This window comes from Pararge aegeria, chromosome Z (genome assembly GCF_905163445.1).
Source record: "Pararge aegeria chromosome Z, ilParAegt1.1, whole genome shotgun sequence".
NCBI lineage: Eukaryota > Metazoa > Arthropoda > Insecta > Lepidoptera > Nymphalidae > Pararge > Pararge aegeria.
The window spans coordinates 23,123,787-23,143,881 of record NC_053208.1 but is presented as its reverse complement, the minus strand read 5'-3'; the positions used below and the strand labels follow the sequence as shown (position 1 = coordinate 23,143,881).

Here is a 20,095-nt window from a genome sequence, read left to right as displayed (position 1 = left end):
GGATTAGGGTATGAAAGTTTATTTTTTAGAACGCGCTCACTCTGGTATTTTAATAAATGTCTTGGTAAACGGCGGTGCGTAGTACAAACGAAGATCCTCATGCTTCAGATATGTAGGTGAAATTTCATGATTCCCCGTGGATAAGGCATCATTATGTTTTTCGGGTTTAGTAAAGCCGACGAAGTCAACGCATCACGTACCGAGACGAAAACTCGGAATCTCAGCTGTTCTGCGTCTGCATATATACAGGGTGAGGTTTAGTGAAGCAGTACCTTAAGTACAAGACTAGTGGTTCCCCGCAACACAACTCTCCACAGCTCCGGGACTACTTGAGCCTGCTCATTTTATTATTTTATTTTCTCGATAACTCAGGGTGTTGCCATGGTTTATTGTATTCGAATCTGATTGGTTTGGACCATAAAACTAATCTTACGCCTTAAAACAACATATATCTGACCGTGGCAGTTCTGTTAAAAAACATCTTTTGTTTTCACACCAGATACTTGCCTCAGCCATCCATCAATTCGTACAATCGTTATAATCGATAAACTCTAAAATAATTAAATTGACTGTAATAACTCTTTCACAATTATAAAGTCATGGCCTACCTACCAAACTACATCCGGAGCAGCGTGGTGGGTCTATGCTCTAAAACCATCCACCATACAAGACAGACTGCCTGTGCCCAGCGGTGGTACATTAAAGGCTGATGTTGATGATGATGATTTATTATAATTTCTGGTACGCTATATTGTAACCATTTCAAAGCTGTTATTTACTTTAAACTATTTATTTTAACTTTTCGCACTAGTTTGGTAATAATAATAACAATTATGAAGTTTCCGATGTTACAGACCACTCCCGAAATTCCATCCTGTATATTCTCAAGCGACCCAGTTTAACGATATATTAATTTTGTGATGTTATTGGGTCGCTACCTAAATTTTGCTGTCTAGGTGATTTGTTTACTTATCTTACGTATTTACTTTGATCTGCGTTGACATAAACTTATTACGATATGCTCGCTTTTTATTTCATTTTAAATGGTTACACAATTCCAGCGTGTACCTTCAAAGGAAACATTTAAATAATGATAAATTAAAAGTTAGTTGGTAAAGTAAAAATGTTGAAAAGTAGGTATTTAATGGACGGCAGGCGTTGAGAGAGATAGCCAGATATATCATATTGTAAAATAGTTTACATAATACTTAGTATAACAGTGCGAATAATGATAGTACGCACATCTAATGGTTACGCTTATATACCGCATAGGTTAGACTCCGTTTATATAAAGCAGTATCGTAGTATATATTGAGGTTGTTTAAAATATAATAAAATATATATTTGAAAGTAAATAAATGCATTTAAATGTGTGAAGGGCGAAAAATGCCTTATAAAAAAACCCACCCTTAATTGTACTAATGAATATGAAATACTATGAATTTCGAAGGCCGACTGGCGCAGTGGGCAGAGACTCTGCTTTCTAAGTCCAAGGCCGTCAGTTTGATTAACACAACTAGAAAAATTTTATTTTTATTTTTATATTTTTATTTTAAACAACATAAATGTTTTTCAGTTTATCTGTATTTGTGTATATTATTCATTAAAATTTACTTTGATCTGCGTTGACATAAATTTATTACGCTATGCTCGCACAAATAAAATAAGCATAAACAAAATAATACAATTATACAATATTTTATGTGTGTAGTGTCGTAGTATGTTTATTTATTTATCTATTTCATAATATGTTTAAGTTCAAAACAGTATAGGTATCATATCACAAACGGGGTTTCGAAGTAGAATTTTGTTACCTATCCGAGCACCCGTTTTCACAGTACATTCAGCTTTAAAGTGGTTTGACACGCTTGGTCTACGTTAAAGAGAAGCGCTGTTGAAGCCTATCAGCGAGCCACGTTTGATCGCACACGAGTGGTTCAGGGCAGTTGACTGAACAGCAATCGAACGGCAAGTGCAATTCACTGCCAATTTGTCCCCACTTACCAATGTCTGCAGCAAACTGATACATAAATTGCTTAACGTCGTTCACGTAAGGCTTGGGCCACGCTTTTGCGACGGCGGTAGCTTTCGCGACCGGGCGGGTACGGGAGGTGAGAATTCGCCGCGTTTGCTAAGTTTTATGAAGTGAAAACTTTTTTATCTTCTTATTGAGAATTTTTTTGGCTGAACAAAAATCATGAAACTCGCGTCATCTTAACCGAACGCATTCCATGAGCTATAAATATACTGTGTATATTATGTGTACTTTTTGGGTGAACATATATTTAATTTGTATATACTCGTATATATTTAATTTATAAACAGATTAAACGAATTACACTTCAGTTTTAAACTATCACTTGCTTTGATTTCAGTTAATACATACATGAAATAAGAAAGCTGAATTTTAATTTAAATAAAGATAAGGTCAGTCGCTGCGTGTTTGGTTTGTATCTACCTTAAGTTTGTGAGGCTATACTACACTGCAAGAGGCGACGCGATCCGTATTGCGTAACCGCAATGCGACTGGGTGGTTTATAGGCCGCGTCACCTGGCGCTATGGAATGCAACCTCTGCATATCGTTTGCTTCTTCCACTTTAATTGATACTGAATAATAACATTTTAACAAGCTTTTTTTTTGTTTCATCAGAGTTGGCTGTGGTTATTGTGGTATGTTTTTATTACCTACCGGCCCACTATAGGGCACGGGTCTTCTTCCACAATGAGAAGGGGTTGAGGCCACGTTGGCTGTGTGGATTGGTGGACTCCACACACCTTTGAGAACATTATGTAGAAATATCAGGCATGCAGGTTTCCTCACGATATTATCCTTCACCGTTGAAGCAAGTGATATTTTACACACTTAAAACGCACATAACTTAGAAAAGTTGGAGTTGCGTGCTGGGATTCGAACTGGGCTATCATCGCTTCTACTTTCGCTTAGTTTTTACTACGCTACCGAAAAAAACGTGTTGCCAATCAATTTAGCGTTCCAGTAAGAGCAGCGTATTTTGGGCACCCTCTAATTAGAGAAAGACATAAGGCTAAGGCCCTCCACGCTGCTCCAATGTTGATAGGTGGGCTATGACGATTTTTATCATATTTAGTGATAAAACTGCCGGCTGATTTGATTATTGCCTATAATCCGCTACTAAGCACGTTTGTGAACAACGCTATTTTCCCAGCTGCTACTGAGATATTCTCAAAAGAAAAATATGTAGGTTATATATATAGTTCCACCAGTGCATCGATAGATGAAGAGAGTTACTGTAGAATTTAAAAAATATAAGCACGGATTTACTTTATAAATCTGATGCCAATTTAAAATAAGAACTTGCATAAAGTTTCACGTAAATCTGCAACGACAAATCCCCTGTCGCCTTCAAATTACATTCTCATATTACGTCGATGTCTGTATTTACTGCTAGAGCCTCTACTTCGTAGACTCTCGGCTGCTTTCGCCCCGCCCTCTATATTGAAAACTTCCATCCGAACATTCAACACTACTCGTATTTACACAAGACACACTAGATATAGTGGCGTGCACTTCGTACATGTACAAAAGCACTGCCTACCGTAAATGTGTTATATAACTCGCATAAGGGGAGGATTTTTGCCGTTTTATGCAATTTTCCTGCTGTATGCATACCCTGGCAAGAAAACCAGTGCACGCCACTGCCCGTACGAGTTATACAAGACTTAAGGATCGAGATTGTAAGAGTTATAAAAAACCTACCCTCATGTATTTATACGTAATACTGGATATTTTCTTCATTTTATATCATCTTCATACCCTGTGCATACCCTCTATGCACGCCACTGTCTAGATATATTCATCATAAACATCATTGTCAACCCAATGCCGACCCACTGCAGGGAACGCGTCTCCTCTCAGAATGAGACGGGTTTAGGCCGTAGTCTACCACTTTGGAAGTGCGATTAGTAGACTCCATGCCTTTGAGAATGTTGCGGAGATCTCTCAAGTATGGAGGTTTTCCTTTACCGTTAAAGCAAGCCAGTGACTAGAGCTATTGTCTCCGATAAATTGTCTCACCGATATCACGCTCGTTCAAACTTACGCGTTCTACTTACGCCACAAAGTCGTAAAAGAAGAGTGTTTAAAAATCTTTAACTAAATAATTATTATGAAACATGGGTGGTTTCATTTAAATTTGTTAGTGTCTTGTCTAGTGAAACTCAATCCGATATATATGATGCCAGCAGGAAATTCCGTCGATAACACTACTAGGGATATTGACCGGTAATACCGACCGGCACACCAAGTAAAAATATCGACACATTTTATCGTAACACCTGTTGAAAAATCAACCGACATTACCAAAAGCAATAGTGGCCCGAAATATCGGTAGGAATGTCTATCGGAATTATGTACAGTGCATTCCCTGATAAATCGGTACATTTCTTCACAAGTGTATTAGCAACAAAGCGTTTTATATTGTAAAAGGAAAGCGACGGATTTGTCCTGTCTTAATTCCCGGCACCTGGGCGTTCTCCCACATTGTCGAACAATAAGGTATTGTGTGCCCCTTTATATCGTACACTGAAAGGCCTAACAGCTTAGTGTCCCGCGGAGGTATCCCATAATTTTTCACTCTTAGTGAACCATTCACCGTCTAAAACCTAGTTTTCCGCTGGCATGAAATGGAACAGTCATGTTACGAGTGCGCAGTAATCCAATGAACCGTCGAGTCGCGAATTTTTTAGGGTCACCAACATTTGTCAGCACTGTACGCGTCGTAACACTCTTAATAAAACGTACTAACCGTAAGAACCTGTCGACGCGGTCTGAAATTACTACCCGTCCCGTTCATCCACACTAGTACTATACTTATACGGCAACTTAAACATAACTAAATGATTCCTTAGGATGCGATGATTCCTTAGGAGCCCAGTGGGCAAGGCTTCGGCTACCTTTCTGGAGACTGAGTTTTAATTTAAGCACTTAAATTTCACTTGCTGTAACTGTGGAGAAAAACATCGTGAGGAAACCTGCATGCCTGACAGTTCTCCATACTATTCTCAAGGGCGTAAAAAGTCCACGCACCGCACCGCACTTGTCCAGCGTGGTCGATTATGGGCTATTGGGTTGATGACGATGATGATTCCTTAAAGCGGTTTTAGTTTAGTGGCAAGGGTTTGAGCCACCTTTTGGGAGGACCGAGTGCTCGGCAAGCAACTCTGACTTTTCGGAGTTATGTCCGTATTAAGCAGTTAAGTATCACTTGCTATAAACAACAAGGAAACCATCGAGAGGAAATCTGCATGCCTGAGAGGAAACCTGGACCCTAAAATGGGCCGGTAATTATGATTATAGACTAGGCTCATGTTTGTAGGATTGATTTGATTGAGACAATTTTTACACGCGTTCGGTGGTGACAAATGAGCGCTCTACTTTAAGCAATTCGCTTGCGATAGCCTACTCATAGTTTCATTTACAATTAGCCGGATGTAATTCATTCCTACACACTGTACCTACCTCGCCCTTGATGTTTTGCAGGTCACATTGCAACGCGTTACATCGCTAGATATTATTAGTTGAACTAGCTACTATTTCGAATTGTGCCGAGCTATTTTGAACATTTGCGAACATTTTAATGAAGACATTCACTAATACTACTACATTAACACACGCATGCACTACCGCCTGGGAGTTTACGCAAAGTAAATATTACACATCGGGTTTGAGATAGAGACGTTCAGCTAAATTTGTCTTAGCATCTTTCTCTCTCGTTTGCGTGTTTAGAAGATCATTACGATTAAGTTGTGCCCACTTCGAACAGATTAATCATCATTATCATACCCACCCATTGCCGGCCGACTATATTACGCTGGTCTCCTCCCACAGTGAGAATAGTTTAGGCCGTAGTCCACCAAGCTGGCCCAGTGCGGTTTGGTGGACGTCACACGCCTTTGAGAACATTACGGAGAAGTCTCAGGCATGCAGATTTTCTCACGATGTTTTCCTCCATTGTCGAAGCAAGTTATATTTTTTGATTTGAATAAACTTACGAAAGTATGAAGCTGGGATTTTAGCTTGCACGTGAAGCCTAACCACTAGGCTATAACCGCTTCAATATTATATTAATAGTTTTAGTAGTATTGAGAGCTTCGTGCAATCGCGAGGAAATCTCTATTTGTAATTTGTATGCACGTGGGTAGTATGTAGCCGGTGGCAAAGTAAAAATATAACTGAATGCCATTCATTCGCTATCAACAAAACATCACACATTAGTTAACAGCAATTTTTGACGCCAACATGGAAAGTTTAAGTATAAGAATATGCAACACACCATTACATATTATACAGCTATTGTATAGCCGAGTGGTGAGCATGTCAGCTTCATTTTCGGGGGACTGAGTTCGAATTAAAACACACAGCTCGAACTTTTTCAAGTTATGTGCGTATTACGAGTAAGTAATTAAAATATCACTTGCTCCAACGGTAAAGGAAAACATCGTGAGGGAACCTGCATGCCTCAAAGTTCTCCATAATATTCGCAAAGCCGTGTGAAGTCCACCAAACCGCACTGGACCAGCGTGGTGGACTACGGCCTAAACCCTTCTCACTGTACGAAAAATATTTAATCCTTCGTTACCAGTTTATTTTGTCTCAAGACCTATACAAATAAAACAAGTAATAAAATATATTATGATAACCGAATGGAATGTTGTAATATCTCTTTTATTGGTATCATTTTAATTTAAAGCCGGAATCAAAAAGGTTATTATTATAGGCGCTTAAAAAGGTTTAGGTACTTTGGGCGTGAGTAACCAACCCTATTGTAATTTTTAACGCATTTTAATCAGCCCACGATCAAAAGATTCACGCATAAAGTTTCAGAAGCGCTAACAATGAATATTTTCTGCCTTTACGTCAGTCCATCACAGATTTCGATCTCATATACACTGAACGCTAAAAAGTGAAAATATGCCCGTCTAATGACACATCTGTCCAGAGACTCTGAGGTTTTAGAGTACAAGTTTCTTGTGTTGCCTATATCAAGATGCTTCCTACGAAACGCTTCGTGTTATCTTCCCACCTAGTTCCACCAAGTCACGGATATATTATGTCATAACATTACTTAAAATAATAATGTAATAATGAAAGTTCTCAAATTGAGCTATTTCCTTAACTTCGATTAACAATTTGGGTAACAACCACCACCAACCCTGCTATTGTTTTGCGAATCTAAAATAGTCTCAAGATAAACCCATCATCTTCCTTTGTGTTTTCTTCAAGCTACATTGGCGAAGTAAACTGTGCCGAGCAGGCACGACAAAATGCCATTAACCCAAAGAAGAAGAAGAACTTTGGTTCTTCAATGGGTCTTCTCAATTTTAATTTGTTAACGTAGATAACATCTGAGCCATATGCTGAACATATCTCTTTTTACCAGACGCTGAATTATTCAGAGGGTTTTAATCAGGCCCATAGTTAGCGTAGCTTAAGTAAGTAAGTAATTAATTTGAGAGCATTAAAGCTTTTTATGTTTGACTACTATGTAATAAAATATTCCATTTTATTCTATTGTATATTTTATACATGTACTTAGATATGAAATCCATTTTAAAACCTTGCAGATCCGGATTTTGTTTTTACATATGGTTATCTATCTATAGAATTTAACTCATAAAATGTATGTTTTAGAAAGTTCGCCATTATTACAGCACTTTTGGTCGTTAAGCCCGAACGCATTGGCGTTCAGGCGTAAATTTGGTGACAGAATTTTTAAACAACGCGATCTTAATTACATCACATCTCATAATATATTAATTGTTGAAAAACGTGGCCATTTGTTTGGCATTTGTTTATTATATTTACTACTAGCAACGTGTGCTACTCCGCTAAAAAAACGAAATGCATTGTTTTAATGGTCTTAAACCATCTTCGTACTATGAAACCAGTTTGGGGCACATCGGTTTGACGATTTCTACATCTGTAACGGACTCAATAGTCCGTTACAGATGTGTACGTTAGAAAAATTTGTTTTCCCAATGGAAAACAAATTTTTCTTTTATTTAAATAGATCACTTTAGTTACCTTGATGTTAAATGAACGTTTATACAATTTATGAAATATGTTAATATTTTCATTCCAAAGTTGGTATGTAAAGTCATAGGATAAGCGGTATTTAAGCGGTATGCCATTATTAAATTCGCGCCTGAGGCTACGAGGCTACGAGCAGGCAGTGTATATGTTATGATTACGTAGAATACATATGCATATAAACTTAAATGGTGTCTTTATTGAATTTTGTTTTTTGAGCTTCATTTTCGCATTAACTTTTATATTTTTTATAAAATTAAAATGCATATAAAAATTTTCGGAACGGACAGGATTTGAACCTGCGACTCTCTGACAATCACAGCCTGAGCGCTTTCTCCAATTAAGCTACCGCCCTCCTACCGTCGATGCTGAAATTAATATATGCTTTTCACATCAGTCTTATAGAGACTGTAATAGTTGAAGCACAGTTTATTTAATAAGATATAAATAATTAAAATATCACTTGTTTTAAAGCTGAAACTTGCATGCCTGAGTGTTCTTGATAACGTTCTCAAAGACGTGGGAAGTCTACCAAAAGCACTTCGACAGTTTTGTGGACTGCAGCCTAAACCTTTTTCATTTTGAGAGGAGACCCGTGCCGTGTATGCAGTAGTTTGAATTTGGCTTAGCTGTTAGTATAATAAGCGTAATGGGTGACAGAAGAATGCCCCGAAAGATCAAAGGGAAACTATACAAAACTGCAATCCGCCCTGTCACCCGCCTCGACAAAATCAAGAACGAGTATGTTAGAGGTAGTTATAGAATCACCTCCATCGTTCATAAATTACAGGAAAAACGATTGCGCTGGTACGGACACGTTATCAGACGACCCGCAGACCACACAGTACGAGTAGCCCTGGACATACCGACGACGAAGCGTGGGCGCGGAAGACCCCCCGCCACCTGGTTAACGACGGTCCAAAATGAGCTGAAGCTAAATAACATTAACGCGGAAACCGCTCAAAATCGTCTTGAATGGAGGAAACGGACAAGGAGAGCCGACCCCAGATGATGGGAAAAGGCGCAGACAGATGATGTTAGTATATATAAGCGCCTGTTTTGTTGTCACGAAACGCGTGCATCCAGATTTGTGGCACTTCATTAGCTTCACTTGTATTCTAAATGTCTATTTACATATGGACTTGATTCGCTTTACAATATGCATGACAGGCTGTATCTGCCTAAAATAGTATTTTGTAGTAGAAATATTTAACACTTTAACTTTTCTCAATACCGCGTAATTAACTATAAGGGGTTCAGAAAGCTGATTTTTCTCATAACTAAAATACCATACTTGATCGAAATGCTGTTGAGTACCCATGTACAGTAGCTGTTAAATGCACTAACATAATAGCGTTAATTAGGGTAGAAAAGCCTTTTTTTTTATTTTCATACCATGTTTGCCTTTGCCACAATCTCACCTGGTGGTAAGTAATTATGCGCTCTAAGATCGGCGTGGGCTGTCCTGTACATGTATGGGTTTGATATATATCATACCCAGCCAATTAATGTCTCACGAAAGGCAGTGAATATATTAGCTAAAGTTCAGTAACTGTGGCACAAGCCTGCTCTATCATGATGACACATACCACATATGTAAATCAAAATTCTAAGTATAAGTCAGGCATTACTGTATACCGCGGAAGTACAGTTCGTGCGGAGTTTTTGAAGCAGCCGCCGTCCGCATTTCTGCATCCCTGGAGGCCGATTTCAAGGCGCGCAAACTTTCAGCAAACGAACGGTTCACAAAAAATTATTAGACAGCGGCTTGTAAATTTTGTATTTTCTACGTGTGTGAAAGTAGTCTCAACTGGTTGGCAATTTTCAGAAAAGCTACAGAAATAGCGTCACTAGGTATCTTGTACTGCACGGTCCAATACTTTCATAAACAACCTAACATTGTAAGTAAAAAAGATATAATAACGCCATGGCGAAATCGCTCGTGTCGGTAATCGCTCATATACGCTTGAGTGTACTAGTCTTCGTAAGGCCGCGTTTGCTCTGTGCAAGTATGTTTGACGTAGCATCACCCTCAGCTTAATGTCCTATTCCTGGTCTGTAAGTCTATAAAACTGTTTCTACAATTTTGTCTCAGTTGTCGAGAAAAAGTACTAATAAAAATAATAAAGCGTATTAAAAAAGATAAACACTGTTATTACTAAAGCTTCCATTTTTTTCAAAAATAAATTAAACCCATAGCGTAACAGTTAACTGTTACGCTATGGGTTTAATTTATTTTTATCATCCACAGCAAAATAATGTCCCACTTGTTTTCCCAAGCGTCCTCTGTCATAAGACAAGATGGTTTGACGCACCACGCTGCTGTTAGGCTTGGTGGGCTTTAACGAAAATTATCCCATGTCAGTGCCAATAAGCAAGGTAATACTGTGAATATTTAACATAATTACTCAATAGCTAACAATCTGGGCATGACCCGGGCATCAACCCAAAACAATCGTGATACGAGCATGATAACAGCGGGACCAACAAGGCAGTCCGATTACTTTTAACTTGTACGTTGCATTTAAGGTGCAAGCTATAGCAAGTATCTTATAATTCAAGTAATTCACACGCGAATGCGACGTCTTACTTGCACATTGGAAACGCGGCTTTATCTTTTACAGTGAACTAAGCCATTCTCATTCGGTCCGATAACCTGATAGGTAATCTGGAATATACTTATTATGTTATAAAACATATTTTGAACCGATTTCTTAAATATATATTCGACTTGATTATTTTTTGGGCTATCAATATCTCACTTAAAACGTTTAGATGATTTTTGGAGGTACTTATCATAATTTTGCATTTGGATGGATTGGAAAACTAAGGTTCCAGTTACGAAGGCTTCCGTGAGAATTGAAGAGAATTGGAAGTGAAAACTAAGGTCTTCAGATGACGTTCACCATTCCAAGCCACTTGGGAATCCAATTTCCGCCAATCGGTCAAAACAGATTCGGATCGGTACGATGCCGCGTAAAAAACCATTAGAGTATCGTATTTAGTGTTTGATAGATGAAGGCGATAGTTTGCGGAAGTCCATAAATTTCAATGAACAACAAGCTCAATTAACGATGATTACAGTATATACTTAAGCGGGAAGTGTTTATGCAACCGTTTTAATTTACGTAATCTTTTTTTTTTTTTTTATTTATTCGTCAAACAAATGCGCAGGAATTGAGAGCAGCGCATATCCGTTTACAAAACACAAACATTTTAAGAAAAATCTCCAAGATATTATGGTAGTTTATTGAAAATTTGTATACAATTTTCTTTAAATGAAATACTTATTTTATTTAGATCGCCACTACTCTGCTCAGTTTGAGCTATCGTGCGCTGTTCAACGACTCGTCTTAACGAGATGTCTTATGGTACATTACAACGAGGCATTAAGATTTTGTTTTCATACGTTGGTTATTACTTTTTTCATGAATTGCTGAGTGAATTCAAATGCTTTTCCTATGCTCTGGTCTTACTAGGAAATATAAAAAAGGGTACTTTTACGTATTTTCCCAAGTGGTCTATATCGATACCCGAAGGTCAACGATAACCTGTAAGAGGTCCTACTATAACATTTACTTATGATATAATGTTAGGCTTTATTACGATAACGTTGTAACAATGTTGTATAACATTTTACAACAATCCTGTATTATTAACATCCCGTCATCGAGACGGATTCAATGTAAATCAATCAAACCTTTTATCAAAAATACTTAATTTACAGAACACAAAAACCAAAAAGAAAATAGACAAAATAAAAAAAGTCATAATTAATTGGTTTTAGAACGGAGGCTTTATTGATCTGATATATTTCTACCAGACAATCATCGTTAGGAGGTATAAAATAAATGAGCAGGGCAAAAATTACGAAATAAAATAAATAGATACCATTGTATTAGCAGTGGCGTGCATTGCATATATGCAAATAAGCAGTGCATACCCTACCCTCAGGGTCTTAAAGAGCCTTCAGATAGGACCATTAAAGTAGGACCAAAAAAAAAAATATGAAAGCGCCATCTAGTAATGAGCGGCCAAACTTTTAGGTCAATTGTCGCTAGACAGGCGACAGCGCAACCAGCGCGCGCGAGGGCTATAGCGTACAAAATAAAATCTTCTACTTCGTATTTTAATTTCTAACCGTAAATGCTAAACATTTACCTTTTAAAACACGTAAAAATAACTATATTATTATTTAAATCTCATGTTATCGATTGCAGGGTAAATCAATTATTATAAATCACTCGACATATGACGCCATCTACAGTTGCATAGAAATATCAAATAAAATAATCACGCCCAAAGAAAGAATCGTTCTGCTAGATGTGTGCGTGCAAGTTAGTAGTGTGTGTCGTGTAATGTTATAATCGTGCGCTTGTACTTACAAGATTAGCATCGGTCTTGTGTGAACAGTTTCATTCAAAAATTCTCTAAGTGTAGGTGTCTATAAGCACTGCTTACGGAAGTGGATAATCAATTACGTGTTTGATTTTTTTATGAATAAAATGATTTGCTTGGTTTGTTATTGTTGTATACTGCCATTATTCTTTTTTAGAAATAAAAATATCATTAACAAGTGTAAATACCTTACAGTGTCTTTTAAGAAAATTAAGGAACTAATATTATCAAATTAGTCTTTCGTTTTAAAAATGAGTTATGAAATCAAACGCTGTCTTAATTATGACGAATGAATAGTTTACGTTTTTCAGGAATCATTGGAAAGTGAGAATGTTTACAATAAATATTGTTTTTATTTATTGTTTACATATCAAAGTAAAATAGCGTTCTAACCTATACTTACAAAAAAATTAAAAACATATTTTGACTAATTTCGATTGCAATATTTTCATTGGCATATTCAATCGCCATTATTGTTTACCTTCGAACAATGCTCTATGGCGTTGGTAATTAATAAACGGTTCAAGTGCATAAATTCAGTAACTTATAAAAGTTTGAGTAGTGATAGTTTAATGTGTTAAGGTTAATTTATAGTTTATTCATTCATTTTATAATGAAAGCATATTCGTGCGGCATTTGTTTGGGTTCAGTGTGCCTGGAAAAAGTACTTAAAGAAAACTTTAATTTCTATCCCTATATCGTAAAATTATAAATCATTCGCAAAGGAAGGTGTGTACCAATGTTACAAATATCCCAAAAAAAAGGTGATAAAGTAACACGTATGTTTAATAATAAATATTACGAAAACTATTCCTGGCTAAGCGGCTTTGTACACACCAATCGATTATTTTGCTTTCATTTCGTTTTATTGTCCAATATACGTAAAGTGTGGAATGATAAAGGATATTGTGATTTTAATAATTTTCATAAAGACGCTAAAAACATGATATGTTGGAAAAAAATATTATCATCATCAGTGTGCTTAGAAAATGCTGCCGAATGGTGTGTCATAATTTTGTGACGTAAATCAGGGTACCTATGTACTTTTATTCAATGAGCAGTAGATACACGATAGTATTAAATCAATCAAAGAAATTTTCTTAAAGTAATTTTGATTATAAACCGACATATCTAAAATCTAAATTTTACTTTATGTTTGTGCTGAACACCTTGTGCATACCCTGGGTCCAAGGGCTATGCACGCCACTGTGTATTAGGTATAATAGAAGTCTGCATATGAACATGCACTTGGCTTGGTGAACTACGGTCTAAACCCTGCTCCTTTTGAAAGGAGACCATTTCCTGGACAATTGGTTGATAAAATTACTATTAAATATGTCATGTCAATTCAGATAAAGAATGGACAAAAATAATGTTCAATAACGTTTAATAGTATTTTATAACTGCAGCGTCGAAGCACCGTGGTGGTTCCAAACATTTTAGTGCCAAAACTAAGGGTATTAAAGCGTGAACTAATAAACAGTTCACGATCGACGACTTTTAACGGCGCGTACGCATTCGGCACTCCGTTTAATATTTCATTTACTGCCTGGAAAGCAGTTTTGGAAGAAATTTCCAAAACAGTCGTACCTCCGGCTATTTTCTGAACCTGCCTTGCCTGAACTTTAAACTCTGGATTCATTTCCGTGTCATTTGTTATTAGCTTCGGCATATTTATCATATAATGCATCTTAACGAACTTGTGGGTAGAATGTTTTACTACGGATTCTGGATACGATTCCCGGGCAGGGATAAGTATTGTTAAGTATTGGGGTTTCGTGTTAAATGTCCAGAGTTTATTCCTCCTTATATAAACCCGCAATTAAGCAGCATTTCATGTTCATAAAACCTCTCTCGGGACAGTGGAATCCTGTTTCCAGTAAGTTAATAAGCTGTTGAGAGTGGCATGCACAAGGTTTTAGACCAGGGTAGGCATAATTCAAAATGTTCGATGTTAAAATGTGTTCAAAATGTTCATAATGTATGAGATATACATACCGATAACGTTAAAATCGAAACTCTATTATAAAAGAAAAAAGAAACAGACAGTATTCTTTCCATGTAGCGAGATGTTATCAAGCTGCTAGGGTAGTAAATGCACCTTGGGCGCCAATATTATTTACGTTTTGTTAGTGACTTATAATCCTTATTTATAAGGAGCCAAGGCATTATTTTGAGATAATATTGTTTTAAGTGATGATAGTAAGAATAGTCACTATCCAAGTATCCCAGAGATTCAAGCGTCAGTTAATACACAACTTCTTATTTCATTCAATATATGTCCTCATTTTGTATATAATGAAAGCATCAAAAGTGCCATCTATGTGCCTATTTGAATAAAGAAATATTTGACTTTGAAAACCCACTGTAAAGAGTACAGCTGATTAAACAGTACAGCTGCTATTGCAAATTAGGGGTGAAAAAGTTGATTAAGGTTACTAGGTCAAGTGGGGCATTGTAAAAGGGCTTAATTTGCATATTCTAAAAAAGATTTTTATTTATATGCAAATTGTAGTTTGACTTGCAAAATGTCTGAAAGAAGGCAAAGTTTGCTAGTGTTATTTTTTAAATAGCGTCGATAAAGGATTATCGTAATAGCCGCCTATGACTTAGTTCGCGATATTAAAATGAAATAAAAAAAAATCTTCGGAATACTTACCATAATCTCCAGCAAAACCTCAAAATCAGTTCGTGAAAATACAATTTTTCATGTAAGCCACCCTTGAGAATTAGTTGTATTTGAACTGAACCTATGATATAATAAACAAACAAACACCCATTTGGATTTCTAATATTAAGTTAGGATTATTGAATAAATAAAACCTAATCTTAATCTAATCATCTTATATTATATATGATCACGAAGTCAAAATGAATCCGTGATTAAAATTGTGATTTGTGTTCGATTTGAGCATACAAAGTTGCAATCTGTAATTATTTTTATATTGCAATTACTTTTCTCGCTATTTTTAATGCATTCTAGAAGTAGCCGAGTTCGTCATCAACAAAATTTTACATTTTTATTATATTTTCCCACCACTTCAAGGAAATATCAGCATAAATTAGTAATTAATCCAAATACAACAAACACAGTTATATACAGTCTACATAAAAAGTGTTTTTTTTTAAATTTATCCTATCGTTTTAATAAATAACGAAGGCAAAATAAATTTTGTTTTTGAAAATAATTTATTTAATCATATATGGCGGACCACCATTTATTCAGAAATATGGTCATAACACACATCTTTTATTTCTCTGTGGAAAATCATATATAATAGAATAGAATAGAATAGAAAAAACTTTATTGCAGCACAACACAAAAGGAAAATTAAAAGGAAAACAGTAATAGTGCTAGGGTGCAATATTAGATTATTATCGGTAGATTATTATCAATAGATTTATTTATTTCTACTCTTTTAACCTCATTTAGCCGCACTTACCCGTAGCACCTTAAGAACGAGTTAAAAGTGCTAAGTGAATTTTTAACTGCTTTTAAATTAAATAATTGGCAAGGAAGGGAAGGCTAATTGCTCTGTAATTTGCTTAATTGTATCATTAAGTTAAAATAACTCTCTTTAATTGGAGCGTTAAGTGGACAGTTTGTTATAAATTCTGTTTGTGATCCGTTCGATCGAATATATACAACTCTTTTTTGTAGGTTATATAGGTGCCTAATTATCGATAATTTGATATCGTTCATCAGAAATGACTTAAGCCAACATAAAGTATGAATTTTTAAATCGACTTCTACACAAAGCGACAATTTATGCGATATCGAACATTTGGCAAGTAAGTTTACTAAAGCTTGTCTTTGTTACCTATTCACGGCTCAACATGTAGCTGATTGATCTCAGCAAAATTTTTCGTACCAATAGTCTTGCATTCTGTGCAGACCGACCACGCTGCTCCAATAAAGGTTGGCAAGCTTTAACGAAGTTAAAGTACTCCGAAGTACGAGGTATGTGGGTGGACAATACCTATTTTTAATTACGGCCTGGTACTGGGAATTCGTTAAGAAGAAAACCCAAAGACATGTCATTGAGAAAATCGAATACCTAAAAATTGTTGCCTGTCATCGAATCCCCAACCTCGTGGTCCATAGACGAATATGCTAACTATTTGACCATCAGTCAAATAATAAACGTTAAAAATAATTATTTATTAACAAAAGATTCCTACAATAGTATGTTTTTGATTGACATACTGACAATCAAAGTGTACGAGTATTTAAAGACGCTAAATGCCAACAGGGGGTCTCTAAATAGGATACATATTTAGAAACCCCCTGTCAGCGTAAATGGCTGTCAAGTTTAAATATCAAAAGTTTAAGGTGAAGTTCATGAGAAGGTCAGGTTTAAGTCTGATATGCCTAAAATATTTCTATCATGTCAAAGATTTGGACAGCCGATACGTTACCCGATTTAGATTTAGAACGTGGTTGCGTTCATTTTAAATTAATTCTAAACTTCAGGGAAGTCGAAATGCCCTTTATTAAACGTCAAATCTGACTGTTTGTATTTACTTTGAAAGATTCTACCTAAAAGAAAACAAGGAACTTTCCATTGTTCTATTTCGAGTACAACATTTTACGATATAACTATAACATATAAAATTAATATACCTAGATACTTTAAGATTTGCGTGTCGTATAATATTTTTTCATGTTTTAAGCAAGTAAATGAATTTGAATTGAATTAGAACAACCTTTTTTCCTATTTTGTGGGAGATGAAAGCGGAGCGGAATGATCCTAACTTCTTCCAAGTTCTTGGAGGAAGTCCTTATCATTGTCTAAAGATAAACCGAACCGATTTTAATAAACCGATATTTAGATTTGATATGTCTGTCATATAGCGAGGTATTTCATTGAGCACATCTTCAACCTGTTACCGGCCCACTACAGAGTATCGGTCTCCTCTCAAAATGAATGAGATGTGTTTAGGCCATAGTGCTGTGCTAGTGTAGTGGTCACGCTGGCCAAGTGCAGATTGGTAGACTTCACACGCCGCTGAGAACATTAGGGAGAGCTCTCAGGCATGCAGGTTTCCTCACGTTGTTTTTCCTTCACCGTTGATGCAAGTGATATTTTAATTGTTTAAAACGCATGCAACCTAGCAAAGTTAGAGGCGCGCTGGGATTCGAACTCGGCCTTCAGAAAGTGAAGCCGAAGTCCTAAACACTAGGCTATCGTCGTATCATTTCATTGAACACATTAGGTATAAAAACCCAGTCATATTATCTCATCTCATTTCGAATTGCCACAGTAGATAGTGATCTAAAAGTATATTTATTGCTCTAATAAAATGTTTGCCGTTAAGTTTTAACGACTTCTTGGAAACTTACACGCTTGGTTATGAAGTTATAGTGAGTTTCACGTAGCGGCACTTAGTAGGTTTTAATCGGTAAGGGGAAACTTTGAAAATACGATACCTGGGGAAATTTAAAATAAAAAGTATTCGCTGTAATACTTCTTTCGCTCGTATCCCAAGAGAATATTATTTTTATCAAAGTTATACGTTGAATAAATAAGTCATTCATTTCGACGGCACCTGTAAATAAGTGACCCTTTTTTTAAGTATTTACTAGCATACATGGTTTTGGACGTTTAAGGGCCAATAAAGTAATGACGACATCTGGTGTTCTAATTTTTAATTCGTTCGATCGATTGCTGCTTCTTTAATACTTTCCAGATGATGGTTTGATATTTTTTACGTTTTGCATTTGTTAACAATCGTATCTGGATAAAAAACCTAACGCATAAGCGTGTAGCTCACAGCATTTGTAATAGAAGTATTATAAAAATTGCGTCGATGAAAACCTATGACATAACTTCACGCGTGGATGTACTTGTGTTTAAAAAGTTAGACCTATTTATAAGTTGAATACTCATTGTTTTTAACTTTGCATGTCTGTTTTATTATTTTTAGATAGTTGGCGTAAATAACACAAGCTGTTTTTGCATATTATCCAACTTACATTTAAATGTTATTAAATATGATAGGGAGATATAATAATGGTCTACTTACATTGATCACGACTCTCTCGCAGAAGTCGTGGTCATGTTGAATCGGTTCAAATGTCACTACACCACCCGGAGGCGGCCGGACCTGTTCTTCTTCTTGACTGCCTAATTTCGGCAGCGACCTGAAACAAATAATATAGCATTAGTACATAATCAATACACGAAGAACTTACGTAGGAAGCTGCTGTCCGCCATCTTTATTCTTTGCAAAATAGTCGGCACGCATAAAACCTTTAGTTATTTATAAATCTTAAAAACTTATATTTTTCGTGCCTTTCATTTTATACGGTTTTCCTAGTATAATGAAGAAAAATTAGTATTGATTAGTATTCTATGTGAGGCCGCTATTTTGAGAAAAAATTGTCAAACCTGTACCAATACCAGTACCAAATATTTAAATCCCTTTAAACTTAATCTGTCACCTGCAACAATGGAATATTAAATAGTATATTTAAACAGCACAAAGCCTTAACATCGACATTAGACAGCTTAACATGTACATATATATGATAGTGTGTAATGACTATTGCATGTGCGCTGTATATCTCACATTTATACAAACATCGGTCCGGCCCACCTGACCAATCTAAAATTAGAGATATAAGAACTTTTTCATATCGTGTAAAATTTCGTGTCGCGTAAAAAGAGTGAACTCTTTGGAATCACGTGAGAATTCGTAGAACATTATTCCATACTTATTATACTAAATTAATTTATCCTATTATATGTCCTACTAATATTATAGATGTGAAAGTGCGGATGTTTGTTACTGAAAAAACGGCTGAACGGATTTGGATGAACTTTGGCATGCATGTAGCCAACATGGAAAATAACATAGGATACCTTTTATCCCGATTCCGTAAGAAACTTGAAATTTTTTAACGAGCGAAGCTCCACGCTGTCGAAGTCGCGGGCAGATGCTAGTAATATAAATATAACAACACTTTTTCTAATACAACAGGGCAGTTAATTCTGTCAGCTCTGTGTGGGATATGTATAATTAAAATAATTGATTACCAACCGTATTCCAACAAATTATCGTATGGTATCTTCAGGATTCCCAAATAATCATTTTGATATACAGTATTGGATACTTAAATAATAAAAGAGCGTTAGATAACATGTTTTGCACTAGTGTCTACTGGTAGTGAACACCTATAGGCAACGGACATAGAAAATTGCAGCAGTGGATGGTGCAAACATTGAAATATACTTATTATTGTATTCAATATAAAATAACATAAAATTACATATAATAAATTTAACCATAATTTATACAATACAATTTAGACGTACAGAAATACATTTTCCATACTAATATTAATAATAATACAATATAATAGTCATTGGCACCTATATAAAGCCTCTATATAGACAATGCTGCCTAGATAAACTTTGCTCCATTTAGTATGTTATTCGTGCGTATAATATGAGAATAATTTACGGGAGAGGAGTTTACGTCTACAAGTAATGTACCTAAGAGCTGTGCGGTTCATAATATGCTAAATTACATTATAAACTTTAATTAACGTGGGTAAAACTGCGGGTAACAGTTACTTGTATCATACAGCTATAACTACACAGCCAATAGTGGCAGTAGTACAT

General features: G+C 35.9%; 1 protein-coding gene across 3 annotated transcripts in view; it reads right to left on the bottom strand.

Annotated features, from left to right (window-relative positions):
• The window catches only part of LOC120636346 (potassium voltage-gated channel protein Shaker), a 133,041-nt gene that overhangs the window by 33,253 nt on the left and 79,693 nt on the right, over nucleotides 1-20,095 (bottom strand). For all 3 annotated transcript variants that reach the window (XM_039907785.1, XM_039907786.1, XM_039907787.1), the window contains exon 2: nucleotides 18,495-18,612. In XM_039907785.1, coding sequence (XP_039763719.1) covers nucleotides 18,495-18,612 — 118 coding nt within the window. The remainder of the gene's footprint in view (nucleotides 1-18,494; nucleotides 18,613-20,095) is intronic.